The following is a 21,381-nucleotide window of genomic DNA, read 5'->3' on the forward strand; positions in this document are numbered from 1 at the left end:
TAATGAGTCAGACACCATCAGTAGAGTCAAGATTTGCAGTGGACGTGGTTCCGCTTTCTACATCCATGAAATAGTAGTTGTTCTCCACTGGAGTCGTCGAACTAGATTGAAGAGACAGCAATCTCTATAAATGAAGCTCAACTTGATGATGAGAAACCGATTCCTACCTCATAACCTCTTTTCTTGCTATACCATTCTTTGTATTGTGCTCTAATAACACGAGACGGCAGGTTCACTTTTTCTAAAATCAAGTGAATGTATCCGAGTGGCAAATAGTAACCGAAATCGATCAGTTTATCAAACTCCATGTGCAAATAAGCAAGTGTTTTTGCGTCGAGAGTTCCACTGAACACTGGATTCATTTGACTGAATGATTCCACTTTTTGACAGTCGTCTCCATCTTCACACACTTCGTTTTTCAGCGTACGAAGATGTTTGAATCGAAAGTAAACTTGTTCATATGAAACTCCAACGTCGTGTGAAACGTTTACCATATCTTGGATAGAAGGATGACGATTGGCTTCGAATATATCGATATCTCCTTGAAAATGATAAACATTCTGATAATCGTCAGACCATGCGCTTTCAGCGACGCTATTAGGAGTGGAATTCTCCTCTATTCCAACAACATCAATATCCTCATCTTCAGTATCTCCGTTTTTGTTGCTAGCCTTCGATTTTGTAGGAGCCAGTTTGATTCGTTTTGAATCAGAAGAAGAGCTGTTTGATGATCTTTTCATTTTGAACTTGATTTTTCTAGCTCTTTCCACATTTTCAGCACGTGGCGGTAGGTGAGATGGGTCCATTAGATTGTGAAGTGATCCATTAGGAGTTTCATAAAAACAATTCTTTATTGCGCCTCCATCTGTCTTTTCGCATTCTTCAGTAGAATAAAGCTGATCGTCTAGCACGTTTGAAATCTGAAATCGGCATATTTAACCAGTCTGAACATATGATGGGTAACCTCTTCTTTCGGAACGATAGCATTTTCTGGCGTTGGTTCAGAGTTGGAGCATAGCATTGAGTTGAGATGATCTAGAAATTCGGCAGGATCGGCCAGAACAGATTCACGAGAGTCGCCTGCGTTGTCCTCCTGGCTATCTAGCTGAGTAAGAGCTTGCAGCTGCAAACAGAAATGGATATTTAAAAAAGAATAATGGATCAACTGTGTCATCCACCTACCAAACTTTCCTTCGTGTCCTCATCTTGCGCGTTGAAAAAGTTGACAACAACTTTCTGCGTCGTTTCGTATTTATTCGAGAGATGTTGTAGACGTTCATATGTGAGTTCTGGATTTTCGTTGAATTCTAATTCGAGTTTCTGGTGAATTTCTTCTATGCGATCCGATTCAATTCCAGATTTTTTTTCCGAAAGCCATTCTTTGTATTGATCCCGAATGATGAAGGGCGGTAAATCAATTTCAGATGCAACCAAATGCATGTAACCAGTATCTGGATTCTTCCCAGCCGGTCCTAGCATTTCGAAGATGTCGTACATTCTATTCACTGTATCTCCATTCAGAATACCATCGTATGCAGCTCGATGGGCGAAGAACTTCAATACTTTGTCACAGTTATCACCTGGCGGACATTTCACATTGAAAGCACATCGAAAATCGAGAAACCGGTAAAATACTTGTTTGTATTTTGTTCCAGTAGACTTTGAGATGTCGATCATTTCTTGGATAGTTGGATGTTGGTTCTTCATGAAATACTGATAATCTCCGGGAAATATATTCGTAGAGCAACCAGGACCGTAAATCAAATTGTCTTTGCCACCTGCTCGGTACGCTCGAAAAAAACTTGATTGCCCAGTTGATGAGCTGCTTGCTGCAGGAGAGATATCAGGTACTCCTCCTTCTTCTTCTGGTTTAGTTTCGATGCGATCTAACTGTAAAAAAATCGGCTGTGAAAAGTCGCTTGATTTTTATTTCCTCACCTGCTCTGCTGAAAAATCGAAAACCGGGTGTACAGTTTTTCGAAGCACGTATGGAATGGTGGGTACAGACCGTTTTCTTGTTTTTTTGGAGAACAATTTGATTGCATTGGGCACTTCTTCATCAAAGCCCTCAGAATTCATATCTTCTTCGTGAGGTGTTTGCTGATAAGAATTGTTTGTTTTCTCTGTTCGCTTTTCACTTACAATTGGTTCTTGATACTGCTTGACTAACTTTTGAATAGTTTTCAAATCCACTTTATAAATGCCTTTCAGAACAATCGCCTCGGAGACACTTAGCTGTGGCCGTTTACGGATGATTCGTAGAAGTGAATCTCGTTTCAATCCAATGCGTACCTTTCAAATATCGAGATATTTTCATGAAGTAAAACAAAGGGTTCTTCTTACCTGCTTTGAATTATCATGTTCTATCGCTGCTGAGCTTCGTGGGTTACAATGTTTATCCATTTGCTGCTGGAACAATTGTTGCTCTTCGAAGACGATGCTGTCCTGGAAATTAAGTAATTTTCTGTGAATGTGAATATTTAAAGAAACCTACAAATTCACTTCCGGAATGCTGCGACTCCTCAAGCCATTTCTTGTAACACTTTTGAACCATTCCTGGTGAAATTTCAAGCTTATCCACTAAGAGATGAACACTCCCAATGTTTAGAACCGGTCCATGATGACAGAACTTATTGAACTCTTGGCGCATTGCTTCCAATGAATCCATCGTAAGACGTCCTTTATATCTAATATTGGATTGGAAATAATGTGCAACTCTACGGCAAGTGTCGTTCGCTGAGCACTTCTCGCTATAAAATAATCGAAGTTCGCTGAATCTATAGAAAACTTGTTGGTAGGAAACAGTTGCTGAGCCAGAAATTCTAATCATGTCTGTAATCGATGGATGTCGATTTGCTTCGAAGTACTTTTTGTCGTCTTCAAATGAATAGTGCTCACTGTAATCGGATGGGTCTTGAGAGGCAGAGTCTTCCTCGTTAGAATTTTCCGTTCCTTGACTATCACTCTCTCCGAAATCCTTAAATTTAAAAGTTTTCGAATTGAATACATTTGTCAAATCACCTCTCTACTTGCCTCGTCAGATATTCTGGAAAGTGCATTTTGTTTTTTATCCTCAAGTTTTCTTGTCTGTTGTTCACACCAGGAGTCCATATCCAGTGTCTTTCCGGGTGATATGCTTGCTGGGCCTGCACGGATTCCGGAGGCACGAGGCTCAGTGTCTAGCCATCTATTGCAACGAGTAGTTGCGGCCTGAAATTCGGTATATCTTCAACTTCTTCAAAATGTTAGTATCACTCGAAGCGATTTACGGTTTCGCAGATTATGAGTATGTGTCATGGATAACTCATCAGTTCGCGATTGTTTATCATCGGCTGCTTCGCTCGGCTGAAAAAAGAAGCAAACTGATTCGAATTGTTTGTTTTTCAAAGTATTACCTTATTTAATGGCACTAAATTATCGGGAGCCGTGTTCGTGGGTTCCATTGCACTGAAAATTTAAATCTCGTACTTCTCAAGCTCGACCAATTGGAAAAATGTGAAAAACAATGAGTGCACAGTAACTTACGAACAATTGCAGACCGACCAGCTACAGTAGTCCGGGTGAAAATTTTGAGATCACACCAACTGGGAGGAAAAGAAAAAGTGGGAAGAACCATCTGGGAGGAAAAATGGGCGGAGCCATTTTATTACATTTTATTATTTTACCATTTTTTTACCTGGTCAAGAAAAAAACCATGCGGCAAAACCGTGCCAGGTTTGTAAATGAGGCTCCGCCCATTTTTCCTCCCAGATGGTTCTTCCCACTTTTTCTTTTCCTCCCAGTTGGTGTGCTCTCAAAATTTTGCGTTCTGTTTTTTTTTACAAACAACAAGCCGATTCATCACCACACTTGAGAAATCATGGCTAATAGTCAGTCCGAAAAAAAAAATATGTCTTCATCGAATTCAGTTTAGAAATGTACATGATATGAGGTAACAAAATCGAACGATACATTTAAAAAGTATAACAAAGAATCAAACAAGGATGGTCTCATGCATTAGAGCAAGAAGGCTGTAATTATTTCATAACAATCACATTCTACCCCGTCCTTCATAGGAGACTTGTAGATGATTGCTTTTCCGGATCCGTCCTGTGTACAACTCAAACAAATTGAAAGCTGACGGATTTGTCCAGAGGTTGTTGGTACGTTGAACACAACTCTGAAATATTGCATGAAATAAGTCTATTTTTCGGAAAATGAAAATTCAAAACGCACCGAAACTGTTGCTTAGTCGGTGAAACTTGGAAGAACTGATGAACAGAGAAGTTGACAGGGTTCATATGGGTTCGAAGATAACCTACCAAAAGCAGCTCATTTGGAATCATTCTAATTCGATCTTCCGGGTGTTTGGCATAATGCTGAAAAATTAAATAAAATAAATTGATTTGCTGGAAGAATCTTACCTCTTTAGCTTCCTGAACCATGGCAATCTTTTGTTGTTCTGTTAATCTTCTTCTTTGTGTCCCTTTAGCCAAATTCTTCAAATCGTTCTCCAGAAATTGACGAATGTGTAGTGGAAAAAGTGTCACATCAAGAAGTGGAAGAAGATCAAGCATGTCTTGAGGGTGAGACAGAAGAATATGTAGAGCTCCCATGGTTTCTGATTGATGACGCAGCAACACCTATTTATTACTTCTTAGTTTTGATATTGGAACACTGTTTCACCTGAAATCCTTTCAAAGGATTCTTCTCATCAAACTGTTCTGCAACATCTGTTCCATACAGTACTGAAACCACTTGTTCTGTTTTGAAATTTTGGTTCTCGCTTTCATTGAGCATCACTTTGGTGAAGATCTTTTGTGTTTGAACCACTTGAACTCCTTGTCCTTTCAATATTCTTTGAACTTTCGCTTCAATTACAGATAAATCGTAATTTTCAGATTTATCGAACAACTCTGAAAACAGAAATAACGTAAAGCTGACATCGTTAGAACAATCTTACTATAGGCAGTGATAACTTTGTAGAGCTCCTGATAAAAGGAGATGCTGGCATTTGCAGTTGGAAGCTGAGAAACAGATGCTGACTGAGTTGTATTCGTTTGAGTTGTTGTTCCAGAAGTAGTGTGAGTTGTAGTTGACGTCGATTGTTGAGAATCTGAAGTATCATGATTTATCAGCGCATTGAAACCATAGCATACTGCTTTTGAACTTTTTCTCTTCCCTATCATCTTCTCGTACTCCTGGTGGGTATACATTCGGTCCTTTTGTCACTTTTGGATCAAACGCTGGAGGTGGTCCACGGCCTCCAGTTTCGATCATTGTGGCTTTTTTATCCAGGGCCATTGCAACATCATATTGTTTCATCAATTGACCGTCGGTAGTTCCCGGCGTTTCTCGCATTTCTTCTGCTATTGCCATGGCCTGAAAGGAATTTGTTTGAATGGAACCTTTGGTAGATTAAGTACTCGATCTGCGTAAACACGAACTTCGGCTGCCTTAGCAGCAGCTTGTGGATCGACTGGAGCCGTTTTTGCTGCGACCGCTGGAAAAAGATTCACGACAGAATATAAATTCAAAAGATAGTCTAACCATTCTCCAAAGCCCCCGCTATCTTTCCACCTTGATATCCGGCAAGACCATCAAAGACTGGAGTCGCTATGGCATCGAAAATAGCTCCACCAGATGGGTTGTCAATTACTTCCTGTACGCTAGCAAAGATACCTTCTGGTCTAAACAATCAATTTGTTTACAAGGAATAGTTCGAATAACCCACTTATACTCTTTTTCTCTTAAAGATGCTCCCAATGTGGCAGCCCCATCCAAAGTTCCACCAGTAGCCATTCCACCTACAACTGCGCCAACAGGTCCTCCAACAAGGAATCCTGAATTATATTGTTAATTTCGCTGGGTACCTCAGAACTGTACCTGCGGCTCCTCCAGCCATAACTCCTGTGGTTCTAGTCGCTGCCAGAATTGCTTTATTACCACCTTCATGATCTCCAGCTATATGATGAATGGCTCCTTTGACATGACCAACTCCAGGGACTCCATCAGCGAAATTCGATACATTTTTCACACATCTGATTTGAGTGTCTCCAGCTTTTTCTGGTTCTCCGGCTGCCAAATAAACCAGTGATGTAACCTAAATCTATGTTTCAATGGCTACAGTATACATCTCCTACCTGCGAAACTCCAACACATTCATGAAGAAACTTTTCTTGAGTTGCAGCAGCTCCATCCACATCGCCGGTTACTAGCTGGACCACTGACTTTGCTTGTGACACCACAGGAATCGTATTGACGTTACCCATTCTTACATCTGGTTTAAATTCGAATGTGAAAAATCTTTTATACAAAATTTAACATGAGCAAGAGTATTAAAGTACACAACAACAGTGAGAAATTTTTCTGTGAGAGGCATCTGAAGAAATGTTAAGCAACACTGAAGTCAAAACTTACGAAACAACAACTGTAATATTTCGAAACGAGGTGATTGAGAACAGTGAAAATAAAAACTAAATTTGAAAAAGCAAAGCACGCAAAAACTAGCAGACATTGGAGCGAGGTTTCTTTACATACCTCAATCGCAGGAGACCCCGCAAATTCCGAGGAAAAAAAAATCGGGGAAGAAAAACCGGGGAAAGTGGGCGGAGTCGAGAAAAACCGTGCGGCAAAACCGTGCCAGGGTTGCAATTTAGGCTCCGCCCCCTCATGACCGTGTCCAAATGTGCAGAAAAACCCTGCGGCAAAACCGTGCCAGGGTTGCATTTTAGGCTCCGCCCCCGACTCCGCGCACTTTTCCCCGATTTTTTTCCCCGGTTTTTTCTTTCCTCGGAATTTGCGGGGTCTCAAATCGCAGGAGACCCCGCAAAATTTTAGAGCAAATCATCATTTTTCAAGATGGCTTTTCTCCTTAATAAATAAAAATCCACACTAGAGGACGATTCTGTCGAAAAAACTGTTTTGAGGTCGTTTTTAGAAAAAAATTTCGTTCTTGGCTTAATGAAGTTTGATTTTTTTGCTAAAAATTCAATTAAATTGACTTTTTCGGATGGTTGTATGCATTTGGATTAATATTTGTGCTATTAAAAATATATTGGCACATTTGAAAAGTAACATTTTCGAAAAGTTGTCCTAGGCGGGCCGAGCGGGCCGGACCGGGCCGAGGGTTTTGAGGCAAGCGGCCGGCCCGGCCCGGCTCGGCCATCCACATGTATGAAAACAATATTTGAGATGAATCGATTGTCTAGAATCATTTGGACATCGACGATACGAGCAAATCACAACGGAAGAAGCCAACGGAGAACAGCACTGGAGGGTGACAAAGTTTTAGTTCCAGACGAGCCATATAACAGCAAAGTAGGAATTGACCATTTTATTATTAAAATTTAAACTTTTTTTATCAGATTGACAATTCTCTACTTTCAAAAATGCCACCAATCGATTCAAAGTTAATCGCTAACTTAGAAAGGTTATCGCTGGTTCGGTTTGATTCTGAACAAGCTGTTGCAAATTTGCGAAATGCGATTCGAGTGGCAAAACGACTAGAACTTGTTGACACAGAGGTAAATTTCAGTTTTAATAGGCCGTATCAAATGTCCACTATTCAGGGACTTGAGCCGATGTACACAGTTTGGGAAGATCAAGAATGTCCCACATTTGAAGACATCGAAGAAGAACCGCTTCCAATCGAGGAAGTATTCCGAAATGCTCCTGTCCGATTCGATGATTTTTTCGTTACGCCTCCTGGAAATGTGCCTCTCGAATCAAATGAACGATTCGATCTGAATGTAATCAACGAGTGGGACACTATCGGAAAGCCAGTAGCGCCCCAAGCTAAAAGTACAAGATTGGTAGAGGGGAAAGAAAAATAGTTTATTTGCAATTATTAAATGACGATTGATGTCCATAAATATTATACAAGGGTTCCTCGTTTTCTTTTTGTGTTCGGAGTGGCTTCAACTGATGATGATGGAGTTCCTTGAACTGCGAATTTTCCACTTGACGATGAGGAAACAGTTGAAGTGAATCCTTTCCTTTTCAGAGCATCATGAACAATTCGAGCATTCATCGTATATGATTCGGCGGTTTCTCTCTGTAAAGCACAACATTCAACAGATTCAGGAATATAGAACTTACAGCCTCCATTTCTTCCTCCTCTTCTCCTTCCATTGTCGATACTGTTACACTTCCCATCTTTCCTTGATTCTTGACATTTCTCTTCATAATAACTTTCTTGGCACGCTGCTCCTCATTATTACCACTGAAACCACCAACTTGTTGTGCTGATAAAAGAGCGTCTGCGAAGATGAAGGTACGTGAGAGAGCTGATGGATGTTGATAGAATAGTGGAACTGAGCACTTTTTACAAATTTTTCGATACTGTTGCTCCAACCCAATCGATCTTTTGATGTACACCGTTTCCCCTTGTTTCGCAAACGTTTTGGCTGTCGTTCTTTCTGGAGTGATCACACGAGCACCATCTCTTTGCCGTTTTGGCATTCGGTTAATGAGGGTATCACTTATCATCGCCATCTCTCCACAGGTACAATAGTATGTGTACAGTGGTTTCACAAAATATTCTTCTCTATCGTCGACATCGATTATAGCTGCTTCTCCTTGCACTCCACGATCATCTTCCACGTGTGCGATTTCCAAACCATCTGATTTCAAAACACCAGACATTTTTGAGCTGAAAATAAAATTAGATAACTGACTTTTGAACTTTCTCCATGAAAATATACAAATCGTTCAAAAAACGAGTTGGAAACTAGACAAAATGATAAACAACAGGTCATCCATTTTATTAGAATCATGGGTAGCTTCCGATAGAACCGGAAGAGCACGGAGTGTTAAGAAAACGGTAAAAACGAGATTGGATATGGGTGAAAAAAAACGAAGAACACATTCAACAAAACAACGGGTGATGATGCTTATGCTAGTTGAATTTCCCACATAAGCAAAGTAAAAAAACAATAATATGTAAGATAAAATTAAAAGAAAGCGAATAAAGGATGGATAAAAGTGAGACCGAAGCAAGCATTAAAAAATAACGGGTTAATTAATAAAGATGCTCCGTGTTGGAGTTGCGAGGAACCTTGATTTTCTCGTAGTTCTTCATGATCATGTCGTGAAGAGTCGAGAAATGATTGCGCATTTCGAGAACGACCAATCTGAAAATATCCTATTAGAGAACAGAACTAGTGATAACTGATTACCTGATGTTGATAAACTGCTTTTCGTCCATATCCAGAATGGCTCTTCTGTAGTCATCAACATGTGGATACTTGGCAATCTTGGTGATTAGCTTTCCACGGGTGGTGAAGTACCGACTCATCTGATCAAGGAATGAAGCGGCTTCACTCTCGACGTTTCTGACTTCGGATAATGTTTCTTCTTGAATTCCAACCCCGAAGTTGTTTCCGTCCTCGATACGAGGAATCAGAAGAGTGATCCACATTTTGACAGTGTTGCATTGCTCAACAGCGTCACGAAGTCTCGGGCGGACAGTATCCATCAATTGAGCAAGATTCTCGTTGCATGGAACAGTTCCACTAGTGAATGCGTACACTGGAGGGCCAGTTTGCTTGACTACTTCATCGGCGACTCTCTTGCGCTTCGCAGCTGGCTCATCGCTGTCTGTGTTTCCATTCTGAAATTATGTTTTTTTCTGTGATAAACGATTGTTGAATTAAGTCTTACATCTACATCCGGAATCGGAATATTCAGCGATTTGTCAGGGAGAATTTGGGCAAGACGATCGTACGAAAGCTTTGGACTTTTCAGAAGAGCGTCAAACTCGAGCACATTTTTTGGGAATTCTTCCTTCACTATTCTTTCGGCATCTGCGAACAACTTTTGCTTGTATTCAGAAAGCTCTTTGTTTTCCGGATGGGCCTGTTTTTTGGTCATCTTTCAGTGCCTGAAAAGAAACGTGAGTTTGTCGAAAAGAAGATAATAAATTCGGATACTGCAAGTAGCAAAGCGGTTTAAAAACCGATAAAATGAATGGACGAATAAGGGTAGAAAGGAGATTTTTATCTCAAAGTGAGCAAGAATTAAACCGAGATATGTTACCAGAACGTTATAGTCAAAATATACATAGAGAGAAAAAGGTAAAATAATCAGTTCTTTCGTTTCAGAAAATCTATTGTCGTCTCGTGGCACGGCCGTTGATCCATATCCAATGCTCCGAGCACATATTTTCCTTCGGCAGGTTTGAAGTAATCCAGACCACGACCACTTTTCACCACCCAACCATTGTCAAATCTGGAAAAATTCAAATGTTTACAGTATAAAGCAAAATCTGTCCTACATAATTTCTCTATCATGAAGAGTACCGCTGTAATTGACTTGTAACGTTACTCCTCGTTTTTCTAAGCTTCTGAAAAATTTTCAATTGAAACCCTTTTTTTATTCATTCATTATTTGATTAACCCACCTAGCTAACTCTTTGAACTCGTTTTCATTCTTCTGTGCGTCGTTTCCAGTTTTCAGTGTAATAACTAGCAAATTTTCTGATAGTGGGACGATGAGTTCGCAAAATCGAACAAAATTCAAAAGCTGATGGTGAGCGACAATATAGGCATCCTGAACATGAACCATTCGAAGCTTTTTATCGCAGCATCTGGTGAATATTTTTTGATAAGAGTGTCCAATTGAGTTCGCAGATATCCTGTATTGATCAACTTCGGCCTGAGAAGACAATAAATGTTTGAAAACCCATTTTGGTTTCCGCAGATCGCATGAAAACTTACAGCGGTTTTATTGAGATATTCCAATTCTGCCACTTTTCGAACATATATCGCAAAATTCGTCATAATCTTTTCACGATCGGCACTTCCTATCGGCATCATGCTGAAAAATATCAACATAAATTCGCTGATTCTCGACATTTTGAATACCTACCGCATTGCTTGAGCAATTAACTCAATACCTTGCTTATATCTGACCATAGCTCGGTCGATTTTCCCAGCTTTTTCATCATTTACAGCGTCACATAGAATGGGGCCGGCTTTTTTGAGTAATTCTTTTTCTGATGGTGCCATTTATAAGCAGAAAGTGCGATAAGAGTGCGAATTTTTTCGAAACAAGGAAGAAGAAAAAAAAATTAGGTGAAATGCAAACGCGCTCCTCTGGACGTCCAAAATGGCGGGATTTTTTAATATGAGTTTTTCAGCATGAAGTTCATGAATTCGACAATAAAAAAAGAAACAAGAAACTCTTTGAGAACGATTTTTATTCATTCGCAGTCCTTAATCATAATAGCATGTATGTTGTTCAATAGACGAGCGATAGGCGAAAATAGTTAGCATAATAAGAGCCACAAGGAACCACCAGTTAGATTCAGAGTTGTAGAAAAGATTTTCCATTTTTCGAATCATTGAGGCATTTGAAGTAGATTGAATCGCTTTTTCCTCGGCAGAAGCAGTAGGCATAAAAACCAAGGAACTGCTGGAGTCAGATTTCGCTCTTGGAACATTGTTTTGGTTTTGAATGATGATTGGTGGATTGTCAACGGGAGCTGGAAGGATAACAACATTGGATTGAGGCTGAGTTGGAATCTGTGGAACGAGTGGAGGTGAAAGATTGTAGAGTTCGGAGACATTGGAAGATGGTGACATAACCAGTGGTTGCATGATTGGAAGGTTTGGAGATCGGAGTGGAACAGCCACAGGAGCAACCTCGTTGGCAGATGACGGTGGTGTCGCAGGATCTTCCGGCTCCAAATCCGACATTCCGATTTGACCAGGGACCGTGTGAATCTTTAAATAAATCAGCGTTTTTGAGTACAAAACTTTGTCTTTACTTTTTTGGGATCAATCAGTTTGATGGGATGGCTGGCATCTTCATACAATTTACACCAATTACTCTCACGAGAAACAACAGAGTTTGGTGGGGCCAGCAAAGAAGGAGGTCTTGGAGAAGAATACGAACGATGGTGGCGACGACTACGTCCATGTTTGCTTGAACTAGCCTTGCTGAACAATATTGAGAATTATAGAAAGTATACATTTTAAAAAATCATCTTACCTTTTGCAACACTTTGCTTTTTTCTTGCTCTTCTCTTGTTTCCTGTTCTTCTTCTCTCGAATCAAACACTCTCTATATTCCCGTGGTGATAATTCCAATGCAGTCGGAGTGTCATCTGCCTTCTCACAGTTGGCACACGCACATTCAGTCACAACTGGACCTTCTTCTACATGATCTTTATCCGAAACGGGCTCAATCTTTTTAACCTCATCACACTTCACAGCAACCGAATCCATAATGTCCGTTCGAACATTTTTCGTTTTCCAAATTGCACAATCGAGTTGTTCTTCAGCTGGACTTGCAGTATGTTTCGTTCTTGGTGCTCCATCACACTCGTATCTTTTCACCGGTTTCCAGTTGCCACGAAGCGGACGAACATTGAGACGAACACTCACCTAGATTCTATGGGAATTTTCATGATTTACTGAAAAGGATACCTTCGGATTTTTGCTTCCGCGTTTCATTTTTTCCGATGCATGATGCATTTGTCCTAATGATACCAAGTTATGAATACCGTCAAATTGGGGAATGGAGGAATGGATGGGGTAGAGGGAGGATAGGAAAACATTTCTTCGGAGAATCGTGTTTTACGTTTAACCATCACATGTGAAAAGTAGGCCAAATGTGTGAACTCATGTGGTGACTACAGTAATCACACAGCAAAGTTAAGACATCAATTATAAAGGTAATACGCCATTTAGCTTATGAAGCCATTGTCCAAACCTCATTGTCATAGTCAAAAGTGGATACTACAGTAATCCCTCAAAAATTACAGTAACCATTGATTGCAAACTTCTTCAAAGTTTCTCTAATAAGAACATGAACTGGACTTGTCCTTATTTCCTTCCAATGCCCTAGATTCTATAAACTTTGAAACGTTCCGAAAAATCCAGCATATTTTTCACAATTCGTGCCCTAAATGGCGGCACCAACTCCAGTGATAATTCAACTGAACAATGGCGATAAAGTAAATCGTTTTACGGTTTTCAAAAAACTTGGTGCAGGTACATTTGGAGCAGTTTATGCTGTAAGAGATGACAATGGGGCGGAGCATGCGTTGAAGGCGGAGCTAGCAGAAGAGAAGATTCCACTTCTGAAACTGGAATTGTATGTGATGATGAAGTTGACACAGAAAGGAGCAAAGCATATGCCAACGTTAATTGGTAGGAAAATTCTGAATGCAGAATTTGAACCTGCTCAGATTATTTTTAGAAAAGGGAAGGCATGGAAACTTCAATCATATCATCATGAAGTTTCTGGGGAAGTCACTTCAAGACGCAAAGAAAACTGGACCCAATGGACATCTGACTCTTGGATCAGCGATTGGAGCATCGATTCAATGTCTGGAAGCACTTGAAGAACTGCATTGGTGTGGATTCTTGCATCGCGACGTCAAACCAGGAAACTTTTGTTTGGGAAGACCAGAAACCCGAGAATTGAGGAAAATCTTTGTGCTGGATTTTGGATTGTGTCGTCGATTTGTGAATGATCAAAATGTCATGCTACAGCCAAGAAGAAAAGCACCATATCGAGGAACTCCTAGATATGCTCCAATTGCATCCCACAATTTTATGGAGCACGGAAGGAAGGACGATGTCGAGAGTTGGTTTTATATGCTGGTCGATTTCACAAATGCTGCACTTCCCTGGAAAGTCGTCACCCAGATGGAAGAAGTGGGTCAAATGAAAAAGAATTATCGTTTCGATCCAATCATGTCTCAAATGTTTGCTGGATGTCCAGGCGACGAGTATCGCCAAATTATGAAGTACGATACTATTTTCTAAATTGAGAAAAAAACGTATTTATTTCAGTCACATTGATAGTCTCTCGTATTTCATGGAGCCAAATTATGCGTTGATCTACTCCATACTCAAACAACTGATGCAAGCAAAGACAATCAAAGAGCATCCGTATGATTGGGAAGCCGAGTACACTGTTGGAAAATAGATAACTCGAGTTTTCATCTCAATAAAAAAGTGTTTCCTTAATTTCTTGTCTTGCTCATAGTTTACATATTATTCTGGTACAAAAAATCGGAGCTGTGGAAAAGAAACGCCAGTGGCCGTGTCCAAAGATCCCACAGCGACAACTACAGTAACCTAAAAATATTTTATTTCCCTGATTTATTATCTCGATTTTTTTGCGTTTCCAGTCAATTTTTTCAATGTCAAAAACTTAAAAATAACAGAAAACTCGACCTTAATCAGTGAAGAAACAAGATATTAAACCCGGAAAATGAAACTATTTTTAGGTTACTGTAGTTGTTGTTGTGGGACCTTCGACAGCGGCCTCTCTTTCCCATAGCTCCCTTTTTCACCAGAATAATATCTCACTTTTTATTTTTGTTCAAAAAGACTTTTGAAAAAAAGCTACACAACTTGGATCGTTTTTATAAAACTTATTACAACTTCGATTACAAACCTTTCAAGAGAAAAAGAGAAACAAAAACAAAAGAAAACCACATTGAAAAAAATGAATGAGAAAAAGCGAATGAGAGAACGAGATAAATGAAATCAAGAATGTGTATTTTCAATTGTACCCGAAGAGCCATTTGAAGATACTTAAACTTTTGATCAACGAAATCTCACCACTAGTTTAGTACAAACATTGTAGTTTGTAGTGTTTGGGTCGTGGTGGAGAAGTCATTTTTCACAAGCTTATACTTCTTAAAACGGATATCTCAACTGGTTAAAGTTGAAATAACATCAAATTGTACTGAGTTTCAGTCAATTAATACTGAGAAATCATTATGAAACTGAACTAAAGCCGGTGGAAGGAGAAGGGGGAATGGAAGAAAGTATACTAGGGGAGAGGTTATTAGGAATATTATTTTTGAACACCTTCTATAACGAAGGCTAAAAAAAAAAGATAAAAGACTGACTAATTGAGATGACTCCGCAGGTAGAATAATTCCTCCTATCAAAATCAGCTAAAGAAGTTCTGTGGATGAGAGGGGTGTGGGTTTATTACAGTATCACATAAAAGTTAAAAACGGATGAAGGGAGAGATATCGAGTTGGAATTACATGTGAGACCGGAGGGACAGGGACATAAGGAAATGATCAACAGTGGAGCTTGGAATCGGCAAAAGATCTCTTGATGACAAGATTGAAGCAGATGTCGTCCACCGAGCGTCGTTTGTTGGCACGCTTGGCCTGATGAATGGCATCGGTGACAATGCTGGCGGCACTTCCTGGTGAAATCGAAGTATTTGGTGGAGAGGTAGAAGATGGGCTTGGAGTGTTGGTCGTTGGTCCCGATCCAATTCCTGACTCAGCGCTGTCGTAAGAAGCACTAACTGGTTGCTCAGTCTTGACGGAGAGGAAGTCGACTCCGACGGCCTTCACAAGGAGATCCTGAAATGAAAAAAGTTAAAAAATGAATTCAGAACTCACAGTCAGAATTTATTACCTTTCCATCATCAGCCACATCAATATTCTCTTCTTCGGCTCCACTTGTAACATCATCGCATGTCGGTGTCGATGCTGCTTCACCAACGTTGTTGTTACCGATTGATGCCAAGACGGTATCCAAATTAGCTGGTTCTGAACTCTCCATATCGGATGAAGTGGATGTAGCCGACGATGGTTGCATTGGTGTCAAGATTGGAAGCAGAGCGGGGTTGACTTGCATCAGAGTGTTGACCCAGTCAGCTGGAGCAGTCACCTGGGTTGGTGTTTCAACTGGGGCTTGTGATTGTTGAGCCATCAGAAGTCCACTGAGAAGACGCATCAGATGATTTGGATCGGTGTTCATTGTTGGAGCTTCTGGTGAGAAAGAAGCCTCGGATGATCTTTTCTTGGATCGAGGCGTGCGTTCTTCCCCGCGTAGCTCATGTTGAGACAGCGATCCTGCAACTGAACAGAATGAAATTCCCAAAGATAAAAAAAGCAGTTCTACTACAGTACTTAATATAATGTCTATCTCATTACTCACCTGGTTTACGACTGCTCATAGCGATGACCTTTGCATCTCCCGGCAGTCCGGATTTCATCATTGAGTTGTTGTGTGAATGAAGTTCCTTCTTGTCCGGGAACGTCCAATTGCAGCATCCACATGTGAAGACACGATGGATGTCGTGCTGTGTTTGCATGTGACGGCGGATTGTCTCATTGTGTGGGATCTTCGTTGCACACACAAGACACTGTTGGTCGTCTCCATGGAAGTTGAGACGGTGTCGATTGAGCGACGCCGCATGGCAGAACGTTTTACCGCAGTGTCCACAGAGGAACTCGCCCTTGAGATCGGGTCGTTTCAACTCGGCTTCCGGGCGGTAAGGCATAATGATCAAAGATAGAGGTGATACTCTGAAAAGAACAGAAGGTGATAATTGAGATTTTGAAATAGGAGAGACACAATTATGAAGAAGAGACGTAGATAGAAGGAGAAAGTAAAACGTCAAAGTGCACCGGGAGGGTACTGTAGAATTTTGAAATTGTATGCATCATCGCTATTAGAGATGGATAAAATTCAAAAGTAGCCGCGAAAGGAGTGTCACATGTGAAAGGAAAAAGTTTGAAAATTGAAAACATCTCTTTGCTTCAAAATGATATCAAAGTAAAGGGGCATGAAAAGCATGAGAGGGAGAGAAAAAAGTACAAGTAAATAAGTAGGTTGGAAATGATTGGAACACTAGAGAGACGACGAAAAAACAGACGATCTCCTCTGAGGATTATGAGAGTCGTTTGCTACATCGACACCTCGAAACCCCCAGATGGGCGGAGCTAGACCGTACTGCGCGTAGCCCCTCCTTCGGCATGCGGACCTCCCAAGAGAGGAAGAGAACAAGAGACTGTGTGCAATGTAGATACATAGAGATATTGGATAGACGGTCTACCGCATTCTAACGCAACTTACCGCACAAAGCAGCTCCGCCCCTGGAGCTTGAATGATAGGAGAAAGAGTGAGAAGACCCCTAAAAACACAATGATAGGGAGGGCTGTTGGGTCGAGACACGATTGTTGGTGATAGATATATAATGATAAGATAGTAATGTAGATGACAAGTAGTATCAGGGTCACAAGCTATTTGTTTTCTGAGCTGCTGTGAATGCTACAATGGTGGCAGGATGGGAAAACGAAAGAGACGAAGTGGAAGATGGTGGCAACAAAAAAAAAGAAATTAGATAATTTCGTGGGAAAGCTTGGCGGGATGCTTACAAATTAGTTTGCAGAGTACGGTAGATCAAAAATGGGGGAGAAGATCAAAGGAATAATTTTCCAAGGTGGAAAACAATACCTCACCATAATCCTCCTCCATCTCGACAAGCATGTGTATAACCCCACTAAGCCTCTCTCTTTCCCATTACCATATTCAAAACTTGATCAACATTTCCATAGCATTTCCCTCCCTATCTATCGTTTCGAAATGAAAAGTGCATTAACATCAGAAAAGGTGCTTACAGAGAGCTATTAGGAAGGAGACTAGACCAATTAAACCTGTTTTTTGTACATCTGTTGCAATGTCGAGAAGAAAAAAGAGAGGAAGAACAAACATAGAGCTCCCCCTGCCACGTCATCATCATAAAGCTGGGTCGATCTGTCAAGACTTGGTCTGTGGGAAATGACTGTTGCCGCCTATGAAGGACCACCAACACGTCACCGCATGATGCTTATCAACATGAGCGATTGCGCAAGCAGGGGGTTAGTAGATAAAAACCAAGCTAGATGGGGTCACAAGCATTTGAATATACAATACTCCTAATGGATTCCGAGAGAAAGAAGGAAGTGTTGTAAGTAGTGGGTACTGTTGTTCAAAATGGGCAAAACAATAGCGAGCAGGTAGGGTCAACGAGCCGAATACAGAAGACAATAGAGAGCGGTTTCCTGTACTTGGACTCAAATTCCGACGTCGTGTTCCTCTTCCAAGTGTCTCGCAATTAGCAGAAGCTCTTTGTCATACTGAAGTACATGATGTCAACCAAGAAATAAGCTCCACTCAGAAATGGAGCTTCGACTCATATTTTTGCTCCATCTTCCTCCATCTTTTGAAAGAAAATAAAGTGGAGCTGATGTCGTCGACCAATAATAACATCCAATTAGGACCGATTTGACACAGAGACACAGCTCCAACATTGTTGACTCCCTCTTTTGAGCTTTCATCGACTAAACACTGTACAAAAATAAGACATCTTAAGGAGAAGTGACTTCTTCTTCTTCTTCGCCGACTTCTGAGATGGTCATTTTACTCGTGGCCAGTAAAAAAGAAGAAGTCGTTTAGGGAGAAGCCATGAGACAGACTGTTGAAGAGAGAGAATGAGATGGTTGGGATGATTCGAGAAAATTGAGGGCAAAACTGACCTTGGCGAGAACACACGAAGACGAAGTCGAAGCAGTAAGCAGAAAAGATGAAAACTGGTACGGAAAAAATGGAAAAAGAAGGAGATGAAAAAAAGAAAATTGTTAGGGAAAAGTTAGAAGGAGAGGCTGAAGTATTGAGATGGTCAGACAGTGAGTAGAGGACAATCCTTCTTTTCTAGAGGTGTCCGAAACATCCAGAGAAAAGTGAAGTACTGTAGGTCGATAATAGTTTCTGGTTCCGAAATACACAAAAGGTTATAAATAGCTCTCTTCTTGCATTCTTCAGTTTCAGAATGTAATTGAATCTAAATTTTCTTAGCGGGAGATATTCAAAACGAACCACGATTGTTAGGGAACCAGTGCTACTAAATTTGAAGTAACCTACTCGGGCGTCACCGGCAGCTTTTGGTCGGAGGTTGATCAGATTCCGGATAAGGCCGCTACTAAAGCTAAACTTCGGCAAACTTATGACAAGGCTCCCACCTAGTAGAATTTGCACGTCCGTCCAAAAACTGACCATGGGCCGCTATATAGCCGTTTTTGGGCAATTTTCGATCAGAACCTAGCCAATATCCACCCAAAAGCCAAACCCGTGCTAGGTCAGATAAAAAATCTCTAAACTGAATTCACTCTTTTAAAGCCCAAACGATGGCCAACTGCCAATTGGTTAGTCGGTTTCTTTTCATGCTCTTCCCCATCTCTCCACCTCATCCACTTTGCGTGTCAAAAACTGTGACATGCATCTGCAGCAGGTATAGAAAAATAACTCTGTCAATCTGTACAATTACCAAGATCAAGATACGAGCAGTCATAAACAAACAAAAGCTCGATGCATTCCGTTCCGTATCCAATTTAGATTCGAAGGTCTTCTTGCCTTCTGGGAAAGGTTCAGAAATGCTTCTAAAAGGTGTGAATTGACAGAAGAGGAGGAGGACAATGGAATCATTAAGATTAGCAGTATGTGCTACTAGCAACCTACCCATTACATCGTGAAGTGACAACTACAGTACCCCCAGGGAAGAAGCCAACAAAAAAAGAGAATCCTCTTCGTTACGCCATGATTGTAATCCTCTTCTTCTTTACTGCCCATCCTTCTATTTTCTTCTTTTTCCCGATTCAGGGTCATTTACAGTACTGGCCAAAAAGGTATTCGCAAACGGTTTTTTGAGAGTAACTTTGCTGAAACTTAAGGGATCGATCTGAAAATTTTACTGTGCATGTCGTACACGGTGACGACAAATTGCGTACAAGGAAATTGCATCATTTTCAGAAATTTTTTGTTTTTTTCAATTTTTTCAATTTTTTCGTTTTTTCACTTTTTTCATATTTTTATATTTTTGGATATTATGGTTTCTAAGAATGTTGGTTTTGGCTCCTATGTATTTAAAACTGTTTACAGACATGGCCAGACCCCTCGGAAAAAAAAAAACATCTCTCAGGACATCCGTAAAGCCATCGTCATCGGCTTCAGAAGTGGATGTTCCAAGGACCTCTTGGCGCAGCAGTTCAATGTTACTAAACGTGCCATCGAGAAGATCTTGAAGCAGTTTCGGGATGAGGTAATATTCAAAAATAGTATAGTTATGGAAAAAATGTTTAGGGAGCCTTGGTGGAGCGAAAATCGCCTGGAAGACCGCGTATCACGTCGAAGAACATAGATCGGAACATCGTCCGAGTTTCAAGAGAGGATCCCCAGAGGAGTTCTACGGACATTCAGATGGTCGTGAAGACTCCAAATGAAGTCACACCATCCCTGAGAACCGTCAGAAGACGTCTTCAAGATGCTGGACTCCATGGACGACGGCCAGCTAAGAAACCATCGATCAGCAAGAAGAACAGAATCGCCCGCGTAGCATGGGCCAGAGCTCATCTCCACTGGGGACGTCAGGATTGGGCTAATCACGTGTTCAGCGACGAATCCAAGTTCAATCTGTTCGGTACTGACGGTATCAAGTGGATTCGCCGTGCGGTTGGATGTCCGTTCGATCCCAGCTACCAGGTCCAAACCGTCAAGCATGGAGGTGGATCGGTGATGGTCTGGGGCTGCTTCTCTGGGACTTCAATCGGCCCGCTGAGAAGAATTACAAGCATCATGGATCGCTTTGTGTATGAAGACATCTTGGGGAACACAATGAGACCCTGGGCAAGGTCTACTGTGGGCCGGGCGTTCGTTTTCCAACAGGATAACGACCCGAAGCACACCTCGAAGCACATCAAGGAGTGGTTCCGACGCCGCCACGTGGATCTTCTGGACTGGCCAAGTCAATCTCCGGACTTGAATCCGATCGAACACCTCTGGGAGCATGTCGAGAGACAGCTTAGAGGGGTTCGTGCCTCGAATGCCAACCAGAAGTTCGACCAACTCCAAGATGTCTGGCAGGCCATCCCGATGTCTGTCATCGACACCCTTCTCGACTCGATGCCAAGAAGATGTCAAACGGTAATCGACGCCAAAGGCTTCCCAACGAAGTACTAAAGCTATTTTATTCATTTTCTATTATTATTTTTCGTTTACCGGTCTATCCTAGATCTCAGAAGTCAAAGTTCCATTTACCGGTTTTTTGCAATATTCATGAATTTTTCGATTTTTTTTCAATTTTTTGAAATTTTGACTATTCTTGTTGTTGAATCAGTTTCTTTTACCGTTTTAAACTTTGTCTTAAAATATCAGATTGATCGGGAAGTTTCAGAAAAGTTATGCTCGAAAAACTATTTGCGAATACCTTTTTGGCCAGTACTGTAGCTTACCGGTCAGTCAATCAGTCACAAGGTATTTGACCATTAAAGAGAAGCATGAGGAATTTTCGAATTTCGAAAGTATTGTACAAAAGTAAAGAGAATAGGAGCAGAATGCCTCTGAAACAAACATTCAACTTGGGCTTTATGATCGAGAGAAAAAATTAGCATACTGGGGGACGGTTGGAATGCCTAACTTTATCGTTTTTTCGTGATTCAACAAGCACACTCCCTCTTCCCCAAGAGGTGTTACAGAAGAATAAAGCACCCCAGGGGGTAGATATAGCAGATGGTAAAGTATCTAGAAGATAGGGGAGAGAAGTGACAGTCAGGTATTACCCTTTTTATGGTGGTTGGGAGTAGGGGGTTTAGAG

The 21,381-nt window shown here is 40.9% G+C and overlaps 8 protein-coding genes across 8 annotated transcripts; 2 read left to right on the forward strand and 6 right to left on the reverse strand.

Annotated features, from left to right (window-relative positions):
• Nucleotides 1-7: 7 nt before the first annotated feature.
• On the reverse strand, nt 8-6,251 carry CBG13257 (the record flags this gene model as incomplete). Its single annotated transcript, XM_002641349.1, has 23 exons — nt 8-124; nt 168-920; nt 965-1,123; nt 1,183-1,890; nt 1,939-2,100; nt 2,143-2,292; nt 2,344-2,445; nt 2,495-2,977; nt 3,022-3,210; nt 3,256-3,345; nt 3,396-3,447; nt 3,677-3,792; nt 4,042-4,159; nt 4,216-4,358; nt 4,404-4,622; nt 4,666-4,895; nt 4,943-5,095; nt 5,139-5,361; nt 5,406-5,482; nt 5,530-5,669; nt 5,714-5,822; nt 5,866-6,082; nt 6,123-6,251. The coding sequence occupies 23 exons, from the start codon at nt 6,249-6,251 to the stop codon at nt 8-10; spliced, it is 4,839 nt and encodes a 1,612-aa protein (XP_002641395.1).
• Nucleotides 6,252-7,370: 1,119 nt separating this feature from the next.
• On the forward strand, nt 7,371-7,814 carry CBG13258 (the record flags this gene model as incomplete). The annotated part of the gene is made up of 2 exons (XM_002641350.2): nt 7,371-7,505; nt 7,551-7,814. The coding sequence occupies 2 exons, from the start codon at nt 7,371-7,373 to the stop codon at nt 7,812-7,814; spliced, it is 399 nt and encodes a 132-aa protein (XP_002641396.2).
• Nucleotides 7,815-7,855: 41 nt separating this feature from the next.
• On the reverse strand, nt 7,856-8,625 carry CBG13259 (the record flags this gene model as incomplete). Its single annotated transcript, XM_002641351.1, has 2 exons — nt 7,856-8,035; nt 8,080-8,625. 2 exons carry the CDS (start codon nt 8,623-8,625, stop codon nt 7,856-7,858), a joined length of 726 nt encoding a protein of 241 aa, XP_002641397.1.
• A 376-nt stretch (nt 8,626-9,001) lies between these two features.
• On the reverse strand, nt 9,002-9,852 carry CBG13260 (the record flags this gene model as incomplete). Its single annotated transcript, XM_002641352.1, has 3 exons — nt 9,002-9,113; nt 9,159-9,592; nt 9,643-9,852. 3 exons carry the CDS (start codon nt 9,850-9,852, stop codon nt 9,002-9,004), a joined length of 756 nt encoding a protein of 251 aa, XP_002641398.1.
• Nucleotides 9,853-10,353: 501 nt separating this feature from the next.
• CBG13261 lies at nt 10,354-10,988 on the reverse strand (the record flags this gene model as incomplete). The annotated part of the gene is made up of 3 exons (XM_002641353.2): nt 10,354-10,635; nt 10,698-10,797; nt 10,849-10,988. The coding sequence occupies 3 exons, from the start codon at nt 10,986-10,988 to the stop codon at nt 10,354-10,356; spliced, it is 522 nt and encodes a 173-aa protein (XP_002641399.2).
• A 207-nt stretch (nt 10,989-11,195) lies between these two features.
• CBG13262 lies at nt 11,196-12,458 on the reverse strand (the record flags this gene model as incomplete). The annotated part of the gene is made up of 4 exons (XM_002641354.1): nt 11,196-11,705; nt 11,750-11,921; nt 11,974-12,368; nt 12,411-12,458. 4 exons carry the CDS (start codon nt 12,456-12,458, stop codon nt 11,196-11,198), a joined length of 1,125 nt encoding a protein of 374 aa, XP_002641400.1.
• A 434-nt stretch (nt 12,459-12,892) lies between these two features.
• On the forward strand, nt 12,893-13,920 carry CBG13263 (the record flags this gene model as incomplete). The annotated part of the gene is made up of 3 exons (XM_002641355.1): nt 12,893-13,136; nt 13,186-13,738; nt 13,785-13,920. The coding sequence occupies 3 exons, from the start codon at nt 12,893-12,895 to the stop codon at nt 13,918-13,920; spliced, it is 933 nt and encodes a 310-aa protein (XP_002641401.1).
• Nucleotides 13,921-15,034: 1,114 nt separating this feature from the next.
• Cbr-ztf-29 lies at nt 15,035-16,254 on the reverse strand (the record flags this gene model as incomplete). The annotated part of the gene is made up of 3 exons (XM_002641356.1): nt 15,035-15,328; nt 15,384-15,823; nt 15,909-16,254. The coding sequence occupies 3 exons, from the start codon at nt 16,252-16,254 to the stop codon at nt 15,035-15,037; spliced, it is 1,080 nt and encodes a 359-aa protein (XP_002641402.1).
• Between the last annotated feature and the right edge of the window lie 5,127 nt (nt 16,255-21,381).

Source organism: Caenorhabditis briggsae (genome assembly GCF_000004555.2).
Source record: "Caenorhabditis briggsae complete genome, chrIII, whole genome shotgun sequence".
Classification (NCBI taxonomy): domain Eukaryota; kingdom Metazoa; phylum Nematoda; class Chromadorea; order Rhabditida; family Rhabditidae; genus Caenorhabditis; species Caenorhabditis briggsae.